General features: G+C 43.5%; 1 protein-coding gene across 1 annotated transcript in view; it reads right to left on the reverse strand.

The window, feature by feature from the left end:
- The window catches only part of ASPH (aspartate beta-hydroxylase), a 113,723-nt gene that overhangs the window by 15,306 nt on the left and 78,608 nt on the right, over nt 1–19,809 (reverse strand). Inside the window, exons 11-16 of the mRNA XM_039522516.1 lie at nt 18,792–18,848; nt 16,628–16,672; nt 10,309–10,347; nt 7,226–7,267; nt 6,497–6,541; nt 1,616–1,648 (exon numbers count right to left, since the gene is read on the reverse strand). Of these exons, the coding sequence (XP_039378450.1) occupies nt 1,616–1,648; nt 6,497–6,541; nt 7,226–7,267; nt 10,309–10,347; nt 16,628–16,672; nt 18,792–18,848 (261 nt within the window). The remainder of the gene's footprint in view (nt 1–1,615; nt 1,649–6,496; nt 6,542–7,225; nt 7,268–10,308; nt 10,348–16,627; nt 16,673–18,791; nt 18,849–19,809) is intronic.

Here is a 19,809-nt window from a genome sequence, read left to right on the forward strand (position 1 = left end):
ACCTCAACCAATGAACCATCCATCCTCTTTACGCATGAGTTCAAGGTGAAAAAATTTAAGTCAATTTCAAATAAGAAAATGTCAAAAGGTTAGAAGTTTCCCAAAACCATTAGTAACAACTGTGTTGTATAGAAACTGTACTACATGGCAGAGTTAATATTGCTATAGGAGCCAATGCTTTTCAATTTCCTGACTAATGCTCAATTTTATACTATACCAGCCTGTGCCAGAGAGCAGGAGCATCATGAAAGATGCCAAGGTTCATGGATTAGTGGGACTTGAAAGATTTCCCATACTATGGTGGGGAATATTGGTCTATTGTTGTGGAACTTTTATAATAAATTAACCCTGCAAAGGGCAATTTACATGTGGACAATGTGTGTGGAGTTATTAGGGACTCTAGGAGAAGGGGAAATTGAAGCAGGTAGGTCTGTCATACTGTGGGTACGTCTACACTACCCGCCAGACTGGCAGGCAGTGATCAATGCAGTGGGGGTTGATTTATCGCGCTCTCCCGTTGACTCTTGTACTCCACCACCGTGAGAGGCGCAGGCGGGGTCGATGGGGGAGCGGCAGCAGTCGACTCACCACAGTGAAGACAATGCGGTGAGTAAGTCTAAGTACGTTGACTTCAGCTACGTTATTCACGTAGCTGAAGTTGCATAACTTAGATCGATTTCCCCCCTCCCTCCAATGCAGACCAGGCCTTAAACCTGCAACTGGACAGCACCCCAGGCAGGAGTCATCTTATCAAATATGGTGGAGAATGTGGGAGGGCAATGGGCCTCTTGGAAGAGGGGGAACAGCCAGTGCATCAAAGAGGGAAATCAAGGCAGGAGGACCCTCGCAGGGCCACCCTGAAGCCAGGAGGGGGGGGCCGAGGTGGCAGCCACCCTTTGACACACAGAGACTACTTGCACCAGTAGAGCTTAGTCTTACCTGAAACAGCTATGTGGCACCAGTGCAAACTGTGACTTACAGTACATCATTTTATCTTTTCTACCCCCGGAGGTTTGATTGGTTAAGCTACTCTTGTCACTGCCCATCAGTAGCTGAATTCAGGGAAAACCCTCAGTACAGACAAAGCCTAAGGCTCCAATTCTGCAAACAGATACTCCAATGAGCAACTTTAAGGATGCGAGTAAGTCCCATTGGAGTGAATTGGTCTGTTCCTGCAAGGCTCTGAATACTTTCAGTTTCCACTGCTTAGACAGGAGTTAAAGAAACAACACGCAGAAGCAGAACCTAATTTAGTCAAGTCCAAAGCTACTGAAAAAAGTGAAGTATAAAATGGTTAAGGAACAATGAGACCACAAATAGGTTTGGACAACCATGGAGTTCAGATACCACATCCAGAATCTGAGATCCACAAGAGGCTGTAAGCAGTAAAACATTTTGTTATAACCTGGGGGGGAAGAAACCTGCTTTTATAATTTTTTTTTATTTAACTCTCCAAAGGAAATTAGCTATTTAAAACTACTGTATGTAACAGAAAAAATCTCAGTCAAGTACATTTTTAACAAGTATCTTCAATTTGTATTAAGATAGAGTAACTTTAGAAAAATAATCTTTTAGCCCTCCTTTCAGAGAGAAGAGAACAGCTGCTTATACTCACTTTCATCTTCCTTTTCAGCATCAGCAGCTGGTTCTGTTGGGAACAACATTTCTTAGCTTCAAATTTATTATTTTGGGCCAACATCATTGCTAAGCATCAAGAGAACATTTATAAAATGTGAAATGCCTAAAAAAAGGTTTTTTTTAAGGAAGGAATAATGTTCTACAAAACTAAGAAATTTCTAATTATTGTATAAAAATGGAAACAAGTACATGATTTTGTTGAAAGATAACCACAAACAAATCATCATCTAGAACAGGCTTGCATTACCCAGAGCACTAGACTGAGTCTACCACAGTGGGGCTTAATTTAAATTATGCTTCGTTTTAAGGAGGCTAAAATTCCTGACAAGGACTGAGAAAGTGACCATGCCAATATGATATGGGCCCCAATTTTCATAATATTTAACAATCTTCTGTGTATAAAACCGTACAAGTAATACACAAACATTGTTCCAAGATTAATGTAAACAACTAAGGCGCAGCTTAGCCTTCGACTGGCCCGACTAATCAGGGAGATCACAACTTAGCAGCTGCGATCTGCAGGCCACACTTGGCGCGCTCTGTTGGACGCTCTTGCTTCCCCACTCTGGCATGACCCGCGGCATGTGTGCGCTGTTTGGCGCCAGCCTTCCGAGTCTCTGTCTTTGATTCTGGCCGCACAGGAGCTGATTCACAGCGGTGGAGAGCGCCTGTGCTTGTCCCATGGCCTCGCCAAGAAGTCCTCCAAGCAGAGGCCATGGGCCAGAGGGAAGTGCAGGCTCTCGACCAGAGCAGAGTCTGTCTCCTTCAGTGTCTCGGGAGCTTGTGCACCTGCAAGAGCTGTGCAAGGAGGCAGATGGCCGAAGAAGTGGAAAAGAAGCAAGTGGAGAGCGGCAAGACAAAAGTGAAAGCAGGAGCTGAAAGAAAGCGATGCAGTGCCAGAGAAAAGACGCAAAAGGCAAGAGTGAGGCAAAGTCAGCGACAGGGCAGGCGGCCCATGGAGCCCCGGGACAGCCGCATGCCATACCGGGGTGGGTCTGCCACTCAGCCCCCAGTCGGACGCCGCAGGGAAGATCCAGGATAGGACATGGGAGGACCGATGGGGAAGATGGGGAAGGGTCAAGAAGATGGCGCGGGGTCGAAAGAGAGCTGACGTCCAGACCGGAATAGTGTAGAGATCTTCCCTGGGACATCAGGGATCGCTCATCAGCCTCAGGATCATCACTACCCGCCCGACCACCAGGAGCCGACACTCAAACAGAAGGGAAACAGGAAGGGAAGTGAATCAGGCAGAAATCAGTTATTTTAAAAAAACAAGGACTATAAAAAAAAAAATAATTTATAAAAAATAAAACATACAAAAAAAAAAAAAAAATATTTATCTAAACAAAATAAAAAAGCAAAAAAACACTCATGGAGAAAAAAAAAAAAGAGGGGAAGAGCTGCCTCAAGAGCTCTCTTCCGCGCCATGCCATCTATTGGTAGATGGGAAATTGCTGGGTGGGAGGCAGAGCCATGCCTCAGCAAGTCAGCGCCATGCCATCCTCAGGTAGCATGGCAGCGCAGGGTCTACGAGCATGTACTCGCAGGGTCCTGGTCTGTGCTGGGCTCTGTTAGTGGAATCTCTAAATGAGTGGGGCCTGTCCTGTGTGAAGTCGTTGTGCAGGTAAGTGGTACAATTAGTGGGAATAATACTTGTGTACTGTTACTGTTGTGCACAGCAGACTTTACTCCCTAGAATGACCTCTTCGCTTAAGTTTTACTTTGCATAAGAACTTAGACGCTCGCAGCCCTTTAGAATTCTTTGCAACATAACGACCACGTGTTGCAGGCCTCAGAGGAAGCCTGCAGGGGTCTCTGGGAGCTGCTTTGCAGGAGCTGGCGCCTGCAGATGTCTGAGCTGCACATGGCACTCTCTTCTGCTTTGAGCATTGCACCAGGCACTAGCAGCTATCTACTCTGCTGCTCTGCTCTCTGCTGCGCAGGACTTACAGGATGCAGCTGCAGATCCTCCAGCATGCGCTATATCTTCCGCTCAGTGCCAATCGCGTGAGAGCGTTCCCTAAATCTCCTTCTCTCTCCTGAACTTCTAGACTGTGTAGACTGTTGGCTGTGAAAATGAACTAGATGAAATTGACTGTGTTGTTGACTTTGTGTGTTTGTCCTGTTGTTCAAAATTACTAGACTGCATTTACTGCTGGCTTGATCACACCGCTTTCGCCAAATCAGACTGCCCCTGCATCAGAGCTGAACGGAGAAGAAAAGCCAGGCGAGAGAATTTCCAGAGGAGAGCCAAACAGAGCGGAGGAGCGGAGGCGCAGGACAATCCACAGAGGAGAGGAGGTCAGCAGCAGATGACACAGCTATGCAGCGGGAGGATGGAGGAGCGGCAGGAAGGGCGAGCAGACCAGCAAGCGCTTGCAACGCTGCTTGGTCTGAAGGGAGAGGCGCGGAGCTGGAGGGCGCCGCTGCAGATGAGAGGCAGGAGGGCAGGAGGAGCAGTGCCTCTGCAATGCAACCTCGCAACCAGAGTGGAGAAGTCACTCACCCAAAGTGACAAGAAGGAGGCGGTAGGGGCGGTAGAACTGTCACCTCACGGCGCAGCACTGCTACAATGTACAAGACACCTTTGTACATTTTTGTTGTACCACTACACAGGATCCCAGTCCCAGATCCAAGTTTTAAACCCCCCTGTGTGTATAACATTATTGCAGTTTGTTTGTGTTTCAGTTTTGTTCCCCCACGTTTTCTGTTCAGAAGAAGTAGTTTGGGGTTACCACCTGTTACAGACTTTTTACCAGGGTCAGGGCAGGGGCACACCAGGGACAGTGTGGACTGCAGGACACACACAGAGTGCAGTGTCAGGGGCAGTGTGTGTGTGGTGGTGTGTGCTGTGGTTGTGGCCCCAGGTCCTAGTGTCTGGGTCCCAGAAATCCCGTGATCCTTGCAGATGCAGGTCACCCTTTTTGGACATCCCGAGCCCTAAAGGTCACCCTTCCCCCCCCAAGCACCTCCCCCCCCTCACCCTTCACACCCCTTCCCCTCCCCTCACCCCCATCCCTCACCCCCACCCCTTCAGCCATCAACCCCCCCCTGCACCCACCCACCCCCCCCCCCACTGCAAACCCCACATCCAATTGCACACACCCCTTCACCCAACAAATTGAAATTAGAAGAAAGAAAGATTATTAATTAGAAAAAAAACATGTCTTTAGTTTAAACATGAAATAAAACATGTTGTAACTTGTAAAATGGGGAATTTCTCTTAAAAAATTCTTTTAAGTCCAAAATCAGGGTGGCTGACAGTGCTTTGCCCTGCTCTGCAGCCTCTCCCTGGTGCACCCTGCGCTCGCGCTGTCTGCCTTGAAAGCCGCCAGTCTGGCTGATCATAAACAGCAGCCAGCTGGGTTGAAGCAACTCCCCAGCGGCCAAGATCAACAGCAGCAGCTCTCAAGGGAGATTGTGCACAGATAGCAGCAACTACGGTCGCTGATTTCACAGAGATGATGGAGCACCAGTCAATTCAGTCCTCAATCCGCTCTCTTCCACCGTCCTGCAAGCCTCTCACCCACCATTCACTTGTGCCCAGCCGGGCACCACCATTCACTTTTTGTCAGGCGGGGCGCCTGTTAGGGGCTCTTCATGAGCCAGGGCATTAGCGGCCACGCCGGGTGGCATCTCATCCGAGGTCACTGCTGGAGGATCCGTTTTGTGGGTGCCTGCCTGGTGGGAAGAAAGCCTGTGGCGTCTCCTTGCCACAGAGTTTCTGAACACCACACGCATGAACCTTGCCCGCCCGTTGACACACGCGGCGTTGCCTGCTATGGTCCACCACAGCCCCAGCAGCAAGAAAAGTAGCCCTTCAGGGTTAATGTACTCGCTGGGCCTGGTGGGCTGGTGCCAGGATAGGGATGAGTCCCCAGTATATCCCCCCCAGTTTTTGGGAATCCCATCCGCGCCCCCTATCGCCATGATGATGACCTGGACATTGACATTTCAGCACCTTTGCTTGCAGTTTGCTGCGCGCACTTTGCTTGATACGTGGGAATGACACTCCGCCCCACGCCCAGACCACGCCACGCCCGAAGTGGACTGACCGGTGGCTGTCTGCTGTCTGGAAGTTTGGGGAGTCGCAGAGGGCTATGGCCGCGCCTGCACAGTCAGGCTTCTGCACAGCTCCTTGTGTCCTGGCCAAGCAGGGCAACTCACAGCAAGCAAGTTCAAAGTGTGTCATTACAGCATCCTGAGTTTCAGCCACACCTGTTGTGTCCAGACTGCAGCAGCACTATGTGGTCCCACCAGTCTGTGCTTGTTTCCCGGCCCCAGAATCCGTTGTCCCCACACCCACCAACTTGACCATTGCCATGCCATGATCCCACCACGAGCGTACTGCCCTGCTGAGAGAGAGGCCCACTCTCCTCACTCACCGTGCTGCCTCTCCTCGGTTTCCGGTTTCTCTGACTGCTGACTGTGTGGTGGGCGAAAAGGCGCCGAGTTGACAGCGATGTAAGCAGCGGCAGATGAGCGCGGGCTCCACCATGCTCGGAGTGCTGTGGCGCACCGCTGTGTGTAACCAGAGAAGAAGCGAGCAGATTTTTTTCCGGCGCTTTCAGAGGAAGAGAGGCGGGCGGGGATTCAATGATTGACACATTTTTCCCAGCATGCATTGGGGGGGCAAAAATGGGCCAATGGGAGGGGGCGGGCGGGGGGGTGGTGGGATAGCTTCCCACGCACCCCAGTCAAAAAAGCTGCTGGCCGTGTGGATCAACTCAAGAAGAATTTGTATTGTTATATGGATACATAAACAAATTCGACTTAATCGTCGAAACAAAAATTTAAAAAGTAGATTCGAAATAGTCCTGTAGTGTAGACAAGCCCTAACAAACGTATTTATTTTCACCTTTTATGCTTTCTTCATAGTAGTGTTCATTTACAGGCTGTTTACCTGAAATGGGGATACATTCAAATGATACATGAAAACATTCTTTAAAATTACCTTTATTAAACCAATGCAGAATTCATAAGCAAGGTGTTATTTATAATCTAATTTACAAAGGGATGCTAGCTTGAAATCCTGTCAATTTCATTGTGTTAAAATAGTTTCAGATATTACATGTCCCAGAATCTCCCTGGCAAATTTCATAGATTCAAAAAAATTACTTTTTCCTACTTTTTAAAATGGTTCTCTTTCTCCCACTCTACACAAATAGGGGAAAAACAACTGATTAGGCAGGTAGAACAGTAAAGCTACCTATATACTGGTGGTGTAAATGCACCAAAAACAATTTTTTGATACAAACAGAAAAATTAACTGCTCTCTCTAATCTTTCAGCTATAGCAATCTTAGCTGTTACATGAAAAAAATAAAGTTTTCAGATAGTGAATTTTAAGTTACCTGTGCACCAGTAAAAACAAAAACAAAAAATCTCCTTTTGGCTCTAGAAGAAATAGGGTAGCAGTTGGGGTTGTTTTCTCTTTATTTTGGCGTTGGGGAGATTTACTTATATCTAAAGTATCAGAGGAGTATTCACCCACAAAAGCTCATGCTCCAATAAGTCTGTTAGTCTATAAGGTGTCACAGGACTCTTTGTCGCTTATATCTAAAGGTTACTATCCCAAAGTAGTTTACCTGCAGTTTCTTCTGTTTTTCCAGTCTCCAATTCTGCATACACTAAGGGGATATAATTTTATCTTAGTTATTTACATAAGTGCAGTCATACAAAAAACACTGGCTAAGTTTTTTTCTGTAAAATAAAATCCAGCATAAACATATTAGGGTTACTAACCTAAATGACATGTTAGCTTTGTTCTTTACTTTCTTCCACTACTTAGTCTCCCTCTCTTCTCTGGAGCTGTTTCACTCTACCCCTGAACCAATTCTTTCCCCTCTCAATTCTGCCTATTGTTTTTTCCCCATTACTTTTATAAGTAGGTAAGAATTGTCATACTGGATCAGACCAGTGGTCCATATTCTAGTCCCATATTCAGCCTCCTGTGGCCAGCATCAGAGACTTCAGAAGGTGTAAGGTATCTTGCATTAGGCGGCTGTGGGATCATCCGTCCCTAACTTCAGGTTGCTTCTGAATCCCTTTATAGTTAGGCCTTGTCTACACAACACAGTTTTGTTGACAAAAGGCAGCTTTTGTCAACAAAACAGTGGAGGCCTACACACTACAATGCTCCTCCTGCCAATTTAACTCACCTGCTATGTCGACATAATAAAACAACCCTGACAAGAGACACAGCTTTTTGTGATGTAGTTAGAGCGACGCAGCATCAGTGTAGACACTGAGTTCCTTACATTACCATAACTGGCCTCAAGCTGGTATCCTACAATGCCCACCGTGACTGGTCACTGTTTTGAACTCCACCGTCCTGCAGCCAGCTACACAGCTATGCGCCACTCTCTTTTTAAAGCCCCAGGAAGTTTTGAAATTGCTCTTCCTGTTTGCTCGGCTGGAGAGGTCACATAGCATCTGCCCAATGCTCCTGTCTGCACTACAGGGGAAGTGCTACTTCTACTGAGGCTGTGGGGAGAGAAGGCTGTGGGTCTGAGGGGAGAAATCACTGTAGGGAGGCAGGGGGAGAGAATCATAAGGCACTCCCTACAACCCCCCCATCCATGTACCTTCCAAGGCTGCAGCAGTACCCAAGGCTCTCCACCCATAGGAGATTAAACACAATGACAGCCAAACATAGCGTTGAGGGAATCCTACTCTCCCCAACACTAGGGCCACAGTGGCAGGCAGGCAGCATGGCTGGGTCCCCTGCAGCTGCACTTAAAAGAGACACCATGCTTACACACTCACTCAGGTGCACACCCCTCCACACACAGTCTCTCTCTCTCACACATACACACACACACCCCTCCCATTCTCCCTCCCGCCCCATCTGTGGACTTCTTGTGTTACTGTTCAGCAATGTCAGTTTGGTCACATTACTTTCAAAAGTATTTAAAATGTGTTACTTTTTGGGCACACAGCAATCATTACAAGGCTCAGAGCACAGCCTGACAAATAATGCCAGGCTTAACACACTACAGCAGCACCCATTACTGTGGCTCAGTGCTAAAATGCTCCTTCAAAGCCTCCCTGAGCCGAATAGCACTCCTCTTCTATTGAGCTGCGCTTATAGCCTTGTGGTCAATGCATGGTGCAATACTAAAAAGCAGTGCAGGAGCCATGCTTTCTGACAGAGATGGCTGGGCTGCAGGTTACCAGGGCAGTTGAAACACAGCTGGCAATCGAGTAGGATCCCCATGGAACAATGGGATTGAGAAACCCGCATCATCTGATGCTGAACCAGGCCACACGAGGCACTGCAAATCCTTCCCAAAACATGCTGCAGCCAGTTGCACACTGGGATAGCTACCCATGGTGCACTATTCTCTGTGTCGATGCAAGAGCTGCTATTGTGGATGCGCTCCACTGACACAAGGAGCATAGTGTGGACATGCAACAGCGGTTTAATTACAGTAGTGGCGTAACTTAATGCAACCAAAACTTTGAGGCAGGAGGGTCTCTCTTCCAAAATCTGTTTCGATTAACTGCTTTAACTAACAGTATTTTTGTTATCCATATAAACACCAGTCTCTTTGAAACTTGCTAAATTTTTGGCTTTGAGGACATCCTGTGGCAATGGAGTTCCACAACTTGTGTGGGGGAAAAAATTCTTTTTATGAGTTTGTCATCTTTTAATTTAATTAATTTTGAGATGAATTTGCCACCTTTTAATCAAATTGACTGTCTCCTTTTTCTTATGTTCTGAGACAACAAAGAACAAGGAGAACACAGAAGCTCTTGATCTACCTTCCCTATAACATTTGCTATTTTATATACTTTTATTGTGGCTATTCTTATTTGTCTCCTTCGAAAGCTGAAGAATCAGTCTTTTCAATCACCTCTGTTTATGTGCAAAGGCCTCAAAGAAGCTTCGTATTCCTGAATATAGCACACTGCAGCCAAACAAAATAAACAAACCTAACTTATTGGTGTTGCCAAGAGGGTAGAGACACCAACAAAGGACATCCAGCACTGAATGCAGGATCAATGGGTCAAAGCAGAGCCACTAGTGGCAGCTCCAGATGGTTTTGATTACAGGTCCTGTAGGCTCCTTGCCTGACTGCAGTCAATAAGCAATGGCCCGGAAGGTTTTAGGGCTATGGTAGTGGCAATGGGCAGCACGCAACCAGTAGGTGGAGAGGTGCAATACTAAACTATCACATCACAACTGTCCGAGGGAGCCCTCCCAAAAAGCTTTGAGCTAAAGAAGTTCCCAACCTGTGTCTTACTGGGTCAAACCTCAAGGGTGAGAATCCTTTGAGGATATTATCTAAAAAGACATATGTGGAGGTGATAATCCTCAAAATATTGTTCAAAACTAATGTCTCATTATAAACACCATTAGCTGAAGAGCATAATCCACCTTTTCTACCATCCAAAGTATATTCTGACTGAATAGGCCACATATGATATTTGTAACTTTCTGACGACCCAGATTCCACACTAATATAGCTGGATTATAGGCTGAAATTAAAGGTTGTTTGGGGAGCATTAATTTACAATTATCTAATGCTCAATTACTCTTAAAAAACTAAGATATTATGTTTGATTTAATTGGTATTGATTTGCAGCTGTAACTCCACCTTAATGGACATTTGTTTAAGAACCGCAATGTCTTTCCACGTCCAACATAACAGTAATAGATCTCTACCTGTATCCCGAGTCTCAGTCCCTTCTTCATAATTTGGTTCTAAAAAGAAAGAGAGAGAAGAATTAATATCAATCAAAAGTTCTGGGGTCTGATTTAGCAAAGCATCATAAAATGTAACACATTTGCTAAGTGTAGGTGTTAGAGTTAGAAATTAGCTCATCTAGTCAATGCAGCGCATTCAACTGCTTTCCCCAGTAAAGTTCTGGGGCCTGACTGTGCAGCAGCTCCACATACACACAGAGTCTTTATTGAAGTCAATGGGAATTCCACACCCGGAACAACTATATAACCGGATCCATAAATGTCTCATTAAAAAAATTCAGTCAAGTGAAAGTTCAAAAAGTATTTTTCCATTCAACCAGATGAGATCAAAAAGTTAGATTTCAGCACATTGACCCACCAAGCAGAGATAAATCCTCAGGACAATTATCACTGATATGCAGGATAATTTTATACAATTATTTTGTCAAGCCAAATTTGTTACCTTTGTACATAAGTCAAGGGCTATTTTTTCTTTCAAGTCTTTGGACAGGAAAGAGGCTAATTGACTAAAAGGCTTTATTATTATTTTGCTGTTGGGTAATGGCAATTACAACGTTAAGAATTAGCTATTTATTATATGGAGGTTTAACGTGTTGCTGATGTTGTGAATTTTAAAATTTTGGAAAGGTACGCAGTACATTAGATGGACACCGAGTTTTATATCAAATGTATGCAATGTCAGTAAGTACTAAAAGAAAAGCTCAATTTAAATGCGAACAAATTAACATGTTATTCTAAAAACAGAATACCCCAAACTATTTAGAACAAGATTCACAAAAGGACTTGTGCGCCTAACTGCCACTTCAGGGGCCTAAATCCCAGAATCAGGCACCAACAGGATTCACAAATCCCCACTCAAATATCCCTGCGACCCTGCAGGAGCCTAAACTCACTTAGGGAAATTTTACTGCAAACATTTAAGTGCTAAGTGTCTATGTTTCTGCCTGTGCGCATGCACATTGCAACCCATGTCACAAGTCCAGACACCTAAGCCCCACAGCAATGCCTGAACCAAGAAAATATAGGCATTCATCTGACTAACTTACCTGCAGGGCCCAATCTGGTATGCGTGCTGAAAACTCACCTACTGGATTGGGCCTGTGTAGAGATGCTTACACAAAGTGCTGGGGGGGAGGGGAGGAAGCTCTTCCTTATAACTTTTAGCTCAGTGGTTACAGTACTCACCTGGGATGTGGGAGACCCTGGTTCAAGTCTCCTCTTCACCTGCGGGGGAGAAGAGATTTGAACTGGGATCTGCTACCTCTCAAATAAGTGCCGTAGCCTCTGGACTATGGGATATTCTGATGTGGGGGCTTCCCCAGTTTTTCCTGTTGAAGCTGTTTATCCACTCCTGTGGATAAATAATTTTTTAAAAAAATCATTGGAGCAGAGGGACTGGATCCTGGGCCTTCCACTTCCCAGGTGAATGCTCCAAACATCATGCTACAGTGTCATTCTCATGCTCTCTCTCTCTCGCTCTCATCTCTGGCCCAATGTAGACACTGTCACCCCACCCCAAACCCCATCCCAGCTTCTCGCTAAAACAGCACAGTCACCTAAAATCAAGAGAGGGTTTCCAGCAGAGACTCCCACGCGGACAGAGATGCCTCCCTGCAGCCCAGATTTAGGGATATAGAGGGAGGAGCTTAGCACATACCCCTCAGCTTAGCACCTTCCTTTGGCTATTTTAGGTAAGAAGCTGACTAGAGTGCTGGGACTTTTGTGAATCCCACTCTCCACATTCATTATATAGGGAGGGTAGGCACCAAATTCAAGCTTTGTGAATCCCAGTGATTTTCTAGTTGGTTAAAATTAGGAATGGTGACACTGAGCATCATCATGCCTAGGTTTCTTTGTGAATCTAAGCCATTGGTGTTCAGGGTTAAGTTAGGCGAGAGCAATAAGCAGCAATTTATAATGCTGTTCAAAAAGCTGGTTTCTGTTTTTTTAAACACACTGTGATACCAGACACCTCTGTGTTCTTGGGGAACCAGGGTACAGTATCCAGCCTGACTCATGAAGCCCTCCTTCCCCCGCTCCCACCCCCACCCCCCCGCCCCAGCCTCTGCTTAGACCAAAACCCATCAGAGGAAAAAACTTGCAGAGAGCAGTGAAGGGCGTTGGGAGACACACCTAGACCCCTCCTGACAAGGGTGACAAGATTAAGACATCTCCATTAGCATACAGAATGGAGAGCAGAGACAACTCCCCTAGCCTCATCTGCATGAAAGATTGGACAGGAAGACATCTCAATTTGCATTCAGAATGGAGAACAGAGAACCACACTGAACTCTGGGACCAGAAAAAGCAGGGAAGCACTGCATCATGGGAATCTCTGCTCCAGATGCTAAAGAACCTATGTCTGCACACACCCAGCTCAGCAATTATCAGACCAATTCTGGTAATGAATCCTTAATTGATATCCAAATACTGAAGCCGCCTAGTTGCATTGTGAGCTCCCTGGAAGAAAACACCGCCCATAGCCAAGAGTGATCAGCTCCTTTTGTGTAGTCTAAAGAAAACCCTTGAGTCATCAGCTTACCTATAAACAAATCTATTGTTCTCCATTCAACAATTGTATTTTCTCTACAAAAATCCCTACTCACCCTCTAGTCAGGGTTCTGATGCTTAGATCCAAACTATGCATCAGTTCCACTGGGACTCCATATTCTCCTAACTGATCCTGCTGGGGACTATGCCTGTCTCCTGCCCTCAGGACCCTCAGCTACCACCATCATCTGGGAACCCCGACCAGTTCAAGCTTCAGGAAGCGGTGAGATCCCCCCCCCCCCTCTGTTTTCCTTTCTACCTTAGGTATTAACCTTTAATAATGTATGTTATGTTGTCTTAGTCCTCCTTGTGTAGTTATCACTATTATTCAATAAATAACTTAGGGTTAAGTTGGTTGCCTCTCTCTCTCTTGCTGAACTTTACTCTTTTGTGTTTTTAGCTTCCCCCATTCACTCTACAACAACGCTTCTTTTACCTAAGCTAAAGATCCTGCAGTGCCCAAAACACTGTGGGGTCTGCTCATCAACTAGGTTACTGACAGTACAATTGTGCTGTGAGAGGGGGGATAAGAACGTGCTGAATCTGGGACGCATAAGGGTAACAGCTTGAAAGTGCTGCTTGACCCAGTCCATGGAGCCCAGGGGCATATAAGGAGAGTCAGCTTGAAAGTGCTGCTTCATCCAGCCCAGTGAGTCCCGAGACATAAGGGGTCAGCTTGACAGTGCTGACTGAACCTATCCGCTCAGACCTGCTTTGTTAATGTATGTGGGGGTTTGTGTGTGTTCATCCAGTTCTGGGGCTGGAGAAACCCAGCCCTGGGGAACCTAGATCCTGCAGGATAGCTCCACTGGGAGGGGACTTGCAGAAGGGAGAAGCAGAACTCCATATGAAAACACAAGTGACACATGCAGTACAGTGATAGAATTACAGAATCCTCTTCCCCAGAAGAGTAACCTGAATAAATCAAGTAATGGGCAAATCTGGTAACAACTGTTACTACTTGAACTTTTATGTAATTTCATTGTTACAAATATGTGCTTCACTTCTGAGCATCTAGATTAATCTATTTAATCTATGTTTTCCTGGCTCTCCTATTGATAAAAAGGAGGGGAGGTGAAAATAGGGTCTAGTTTCACAAAAAAGAAAGTGAAATATTAAAGTATCAGGACAATTAAAATGTAATCAAGATCAATATTTTCATTAAAGACAATAGTTATAAAATGTTTATCATAGTCTTGGTGCACTATATCTTCTGTTAAAAAAGTATTAAAGTCACAGAATTTTAGAGATAACATGAATAGGATAAACATTAAAAGTTATCTAATGAATATACTAAGTTATTTGTTTGAATTGTAAGTTAGTGATATACTTAAAATTAAGACAAAAAAGTTCAATTTGGGTAGAGCTTCCCCCACCCCCGCCCCCAACAGAATTCTGAAAACTTTCCTGCACCAAAAGACAAATTTAAAAATAAGTTCCCACAAGATAGGAAAGGTTTAGGTTGAGTCAGTAGCTAGATTTTCCTGTGAAATGTTGTACAAAGTACGCCTTGTGAGGTATTATTTGAAAACTCAAATCTACTGAACAATACTGTCTTGGTAAAATATGTGAATCAATATTGTATGTAAAGTTATAATATTTTACTGTATAACATTGCTGTAACATATTCCAAGTTAGAAAAGCAGGCCCAAACCAGTTTTCAGAGACTAAGACACATTGGCACCCCAGCCAGGTGTTAATGGACTACCACCTGGTTAGTTGGTCATTCTCTGGCAGCGGGAAGGCATGGACAAGAAATGTACATTTCATCACAAGGATGGTTCAAAACCTCATGTCCACAAGGGTTTCTCACCATGGCTTAGCAATGATGTTTCTAGCACAAGAAATTGAATAATAAAGAGGGGAGAAGAACACTTGACCTCACTTCTCCTCCTTCTGCTTATAACATCAATGACTCAAAGAACTGAACTGGGAGGATGGGGCAAGTCCTGGTTGAAAAAATCTCAGCCAGCAGACTGCAAAGCATCTGGTGAGAAAGATATTTGCTTTGGATTCATTTTAGTTTGTTAAATTAAATGTCAGTTGCATTTTATCTTTTATTTCTGATGTAACCAGTCCTGACTTTTATGCCTCGTTACTTGTAGTCACTTAAAAGTCTCTCTTTTCTTTCTGTAGTTAAACTTACTTCACTATTTTAATCCAAACACACTGGTTAGATAAAGTATGTGGGAAACTCCATATAGGATAACAAAACTGGTGCATGTCATTTTCAGCTGATGAAATGACACTTTCTATGAGCCTGCATAGTCCAGTAGAGTGCCAGGCAATACAAGATGCACATTTCTGGGAGAAAGTCTGGGACTAGAGAATCTGCTGGTGTTCTTCTGCAGGATAATTCATGAGTGGGTAGCTAGTGGCACTCAATACAGTGTAGCTGGGATCAAGTTACATGCTGGAGGCTGTGTGATAACTGGCCAGGAGTCTGTTCACAGGCAAAGCAGTGTAAAAGGCATCCCAGGTTGGCGAACTGAGACAACACAGAAGACAACTAAGATTCAGGAGCCCAATACTGAAAGAAAATATAGGAATGTTTATTTTAGCTGGTGGGCCTTGTGCCCATAAGGGGAGGCCTAACGTCTTGGCAGACCAAGAGCCCTTTTGGTACACTCTTTCTCAACCTGTGAGGGGTAGAGGGTCAAGGAATTCAGAAACGAGTTGAGTCCTGAGTTACTGGCTATTTGGAGGGAGACTGGCAACCTCACACTGGATCCAGTTGAATGCCTGGTAAGCAATGGGTAGGGCCCTACCAAATTCACATTACATTTTGGTCAATTTCACGGTCATAGGATTTTAAAAATCATACATTTCATGATTGCAGATATTTAAAACTGAAATTTAACGGCGTTGTAACTGTAGGGGTCCTGACCCCAAAGAGTGTAGTGGTGGGGGAGGAGTGAAGGGGGTTGTAAAATTATTGTAGGTGGGTTGGGGTATTGCCACCCTTACTTCTGCGCTGCTGCTACTGGTGGCAACTGCTGGCCAGGAGTCCAGCTCGGAAGGCAGCACTGCCACCAGCAGCAGTGCAGATTACGGATGGCATGGTGTAATATTGCTACCCTTACTTCTGGGCTGCTGCCTTCAGAGCTGGGCCCTCGTCCAGCAGCCACCACTCTCCGGCCACTCAGCTTTAAAGGGAGTGCAGAAGTAAGGATGGCAATACCATGTCCCTGCTACAATAACCTTGCAACCCCTCCACAACGCTCTTTTGGGTCAGGACCCCCAGTTTGAGAAACGCTGGTCTCCCCTGTGAAATCTGTATAGTAGAAGATAAAAGTATACAAAAGACCAGATTTCACAGTCCATGGCGCATTTTTCACAGCTGTGAATTTGGTAGGGCCCTAGCAATGGGTATTAGATATTGCCCCTACCCAGTATTAAGTTAATAAAGTTATTGCCTACCACTTAAGATCCATTCTAGTTTCTGTTTTTCATACGTGTATGTTCTGAGCAAGATAGATGTTCCATACATGTGGCTCCATTACTGGAGCAGCTGCATTGTTTTACATTACATACAAGTTAGGTTTATAAAGCGCTTTGGAATCCTGCAGGATGGAAGCTATAATATAAATGTAAGGCATTATCAAAAAGTCTGATGAAGTCCTTAAACTGTAGGAAGAAAGGCACACCTCTCCCCCGACAACCAACTGAAATGCAGCTTTTTAACCACATGGTATAAAAAGGGGAAAAAACATTTATTTTACAGTACCTCCATGATGTTCAAGAGCATCTTCCTGTGCTAATTCAGTGTTATCTAAAAAGGAAGATATATTTACTTGCTTTGTTTAGATTAATCTGTCATAAAATAGCCAAGAAACACAGCAGTAACCAAAATACCCTGTGAGTAAACAGTTAGCTACACTCCAATTATATTCCACATACTAATACTAATAGTATTAGTAATCATGCAACATTATGTTTAAGCACTGATTACTGTTTTATAAAACCACACATCCCACAATCTACAATAGGAATCCCCAGTCTTGGAAACATTTATGCATGTGCTTAACTTTAAGCCTGTGAGTAGTCTTGTTGACTTTGGTGGGACTATTTCCATAAGTCAAATGAAGCCCATGTGTATTTGCAGGATTGGGGCCTAGGGAGTTGTATTTACAACTATAAAGCAAATAGTATTCCAAAAATTAGGGCAACAGATTTTTGCATTTAATCAAAATAATGTTTCTACTTATACCATACATGATCTTAAAAAACATGTACTAACTTATTTTTCATTTTCCTTGTGGTCTCAGAAACAGGGTAATAATTATTTCAAGATGAAAGGGAAAATAGAATTATGAACTTGATATTGTTTTGTAAACTATATATATTTTTAGATGAGATAACATGTTTGGTTGATAAAGATAACTGTGTTGACACAATATACTTAGACTTCTGCAAGTCATGTGGTACTAAGTCAAATCGCATTCTGATTAAAAAATAGCACTAAACAAAAACAACGTAGCACATACTAAATGGATTAAAAACTGGCTGACATTTGAAAAATAACTCATTAGGTCTCATCAACTGGTGGTACTATTAGTGTAGTCTGGCATGGATCTGCTCTTGTCCTAGTGCTATCTATCAGTGACTTGGAAGGAAAAACAGAACCTTTACAAATAAAGTTTGCAGATTAAACAAAGATTAGTCAAGTGGTAAATAAGGACAGGTTATTAATATAAAGGAACTGGGACTATCTAGTAAACTGGACTCACTGGAACATTTAATATAGCCAAATGCAAAAGATAATACATTAAAGAACAATGAATCGTGGGTCAGACTTACAAAATTAGGGAACATATCCTGGAAAACAGAAACTCTAAAGGAATTTAGGGGTCATGGTGTATAACCAACTGAACACAAACTCCCAGTGCAAAGCTGTGGCTAAGAGGGGTAGCACAATTCTTGGCTGTATAAAGAGGGCAATATAGGTTAGGAGTAGAGAGGTGGTATTACCTCCATATACAGCATCAGCTGGAACACTATGTCCCTGCGTTCCATTATTGTAATGCAATGTCCTGGTATCCACATTTTAAAAAGGATGCTGACAAATTGGAAATGCTTCAGAAAAGAGCTACAAGAATGATTTGGGGTCTGGAAAACCTTGCTTACAGTGGGAGACTAAAGTAGTTCAGTCTATTTAACTTATCAAAGAGAGGGTTAAGGAGAAACAATCACAATCTGTTGGTACCTCTAGGGGGAGAAGATTTCTTATAGCAGAGGGATCTTGCATTTAACAATGGCTGAAAGCTGAAGCTAAACAAATTCAAATAAGAAATAAAGTTCAAATTTTTATCAGTGATGGTAATTAACAACTTACCAAGGGATGTGGTAGATTTTCTCATAGATTTTAAATCAAGATTGGATGTCCTTTTAAAAGGCTGCTCTAGTTTAAACAGAAGTTATTTGGCTTGCTGCAGGAATTACGGGTGAAATCATATGGCTTGTGTTATGCAGGAGATCAAACTAGATCATAATGGTACCTTCTGGCCTTAAAATCTAAGGATCTATAGTTACTCTAGTTTAAGAGTCACAAAGTGAGCACAGGAAACTTACTGGTTAAAAAAATTCAAACACATGGAGTGAAATCCTGGCCTCACTGAAGTTAATGGAAGTTTTATCATTGACTTCAACGAGGCAAAGATTTCACCAATGGTGGCCTACATTTTTTTCATCTTACCAAAATTAAATAGAACTGCTGTTTTGCAAAACCAAAGCCACACCCAGATTTGCCCATTCCTCATTACAGACTAACGTATACAACATACACCAAAAAGTGTTTATTATGCCAAGCTACTTGAGAATACAAACCTGAATACCATATATAACATATACAAATAATTTTTAATAAGAGGGCTTGTTAATAGTTTACAAACCTGGAACTTCTGACTCATATGCTGGCTCTTCTAAATCCATGTAATATTCATATGGATCTGTAAAGTAAGACATTTGCTGTTTTTTCATATTTAATGTTTTGATATTTTAATGGGTGACCACATTCTGGCTCTCAATCACGGCAAATAACCTCCAACCTCTCCATGTATATATAGGGACAACTGGCTGACAATGAACAAACTAAGGCCCTGCAACTGAATCTGCGTGGTTGGACTCATGCATGTCTGATAGTAAAATTCCACAAAGAACGTATGTTTTTTCCACACACGGATAGATTAAAAAGAGGAGGGAAGGGACCTATGGTTGGATATTCTAAAAGTAAATGCATTGCTCTTCGACTAAGGTCTTATGTATCATGAGTTTTAGTACCTTATTTAGTTGATTTAAATCAGTAAACAAAAAAAGGGTAATAAAGCAAAAGAGAATTAAAAGAATTACCCACAGAAGTAGACTTTCATTATGTTAGTTCCATTAATGACTGCCACTCAATATCAAGTTCCACATGTAAGCTGTCACCATGCCTCAGTGGATCACAACTGATAACATCAAATTCAGGAGAAACTGCTGAGAAATAGGGCAGACATCCCAAAACTGGTGTTTTTTCTTCTATAGGATATACCACACTAGCAACAAAAAGTAAACTTCTGTCTCACCACATTGGCTAACAAGAAGTCAGAAATGCAGCCTCTTTAGGTATTCCAGACCTGGATTCAACACCCAGACGTATACAAGACTATATGTTGTATACGTTTAATGATGAATGGTTATTTTAAAACAATTTCAAAGGGTTCTTCTGATCCCAAAGGACCAGCCGCATACCCAGATCAATATATAACTCAGATCTTACCCAATAATCATGCTGTTGCCAATCCTTTAGTAGCTAATATCTAAAGGCTTATTTATAAGAGAAAGAAAAAAGGTGAGAGAGTTAAAACTGGTTAAAGAAATAAAATACATACATAATTGCTGAGTTCTTATAGCATAACTCCTCACTTAAAG

The sequence above is a fragment of the Mauremys reevesii genome, linkage group 2 (assembly GCF_016161935.1).
Source record: "Mauremys reevesii isolate NIE-2019 linkage group 2, ASM1616193v1, whole genome shotgun sequence".
NCBI lineage: Eukaryota > Metazoa > Chordata > Testudines > Geoemydidae > Mauremys > Mauremys reevesii.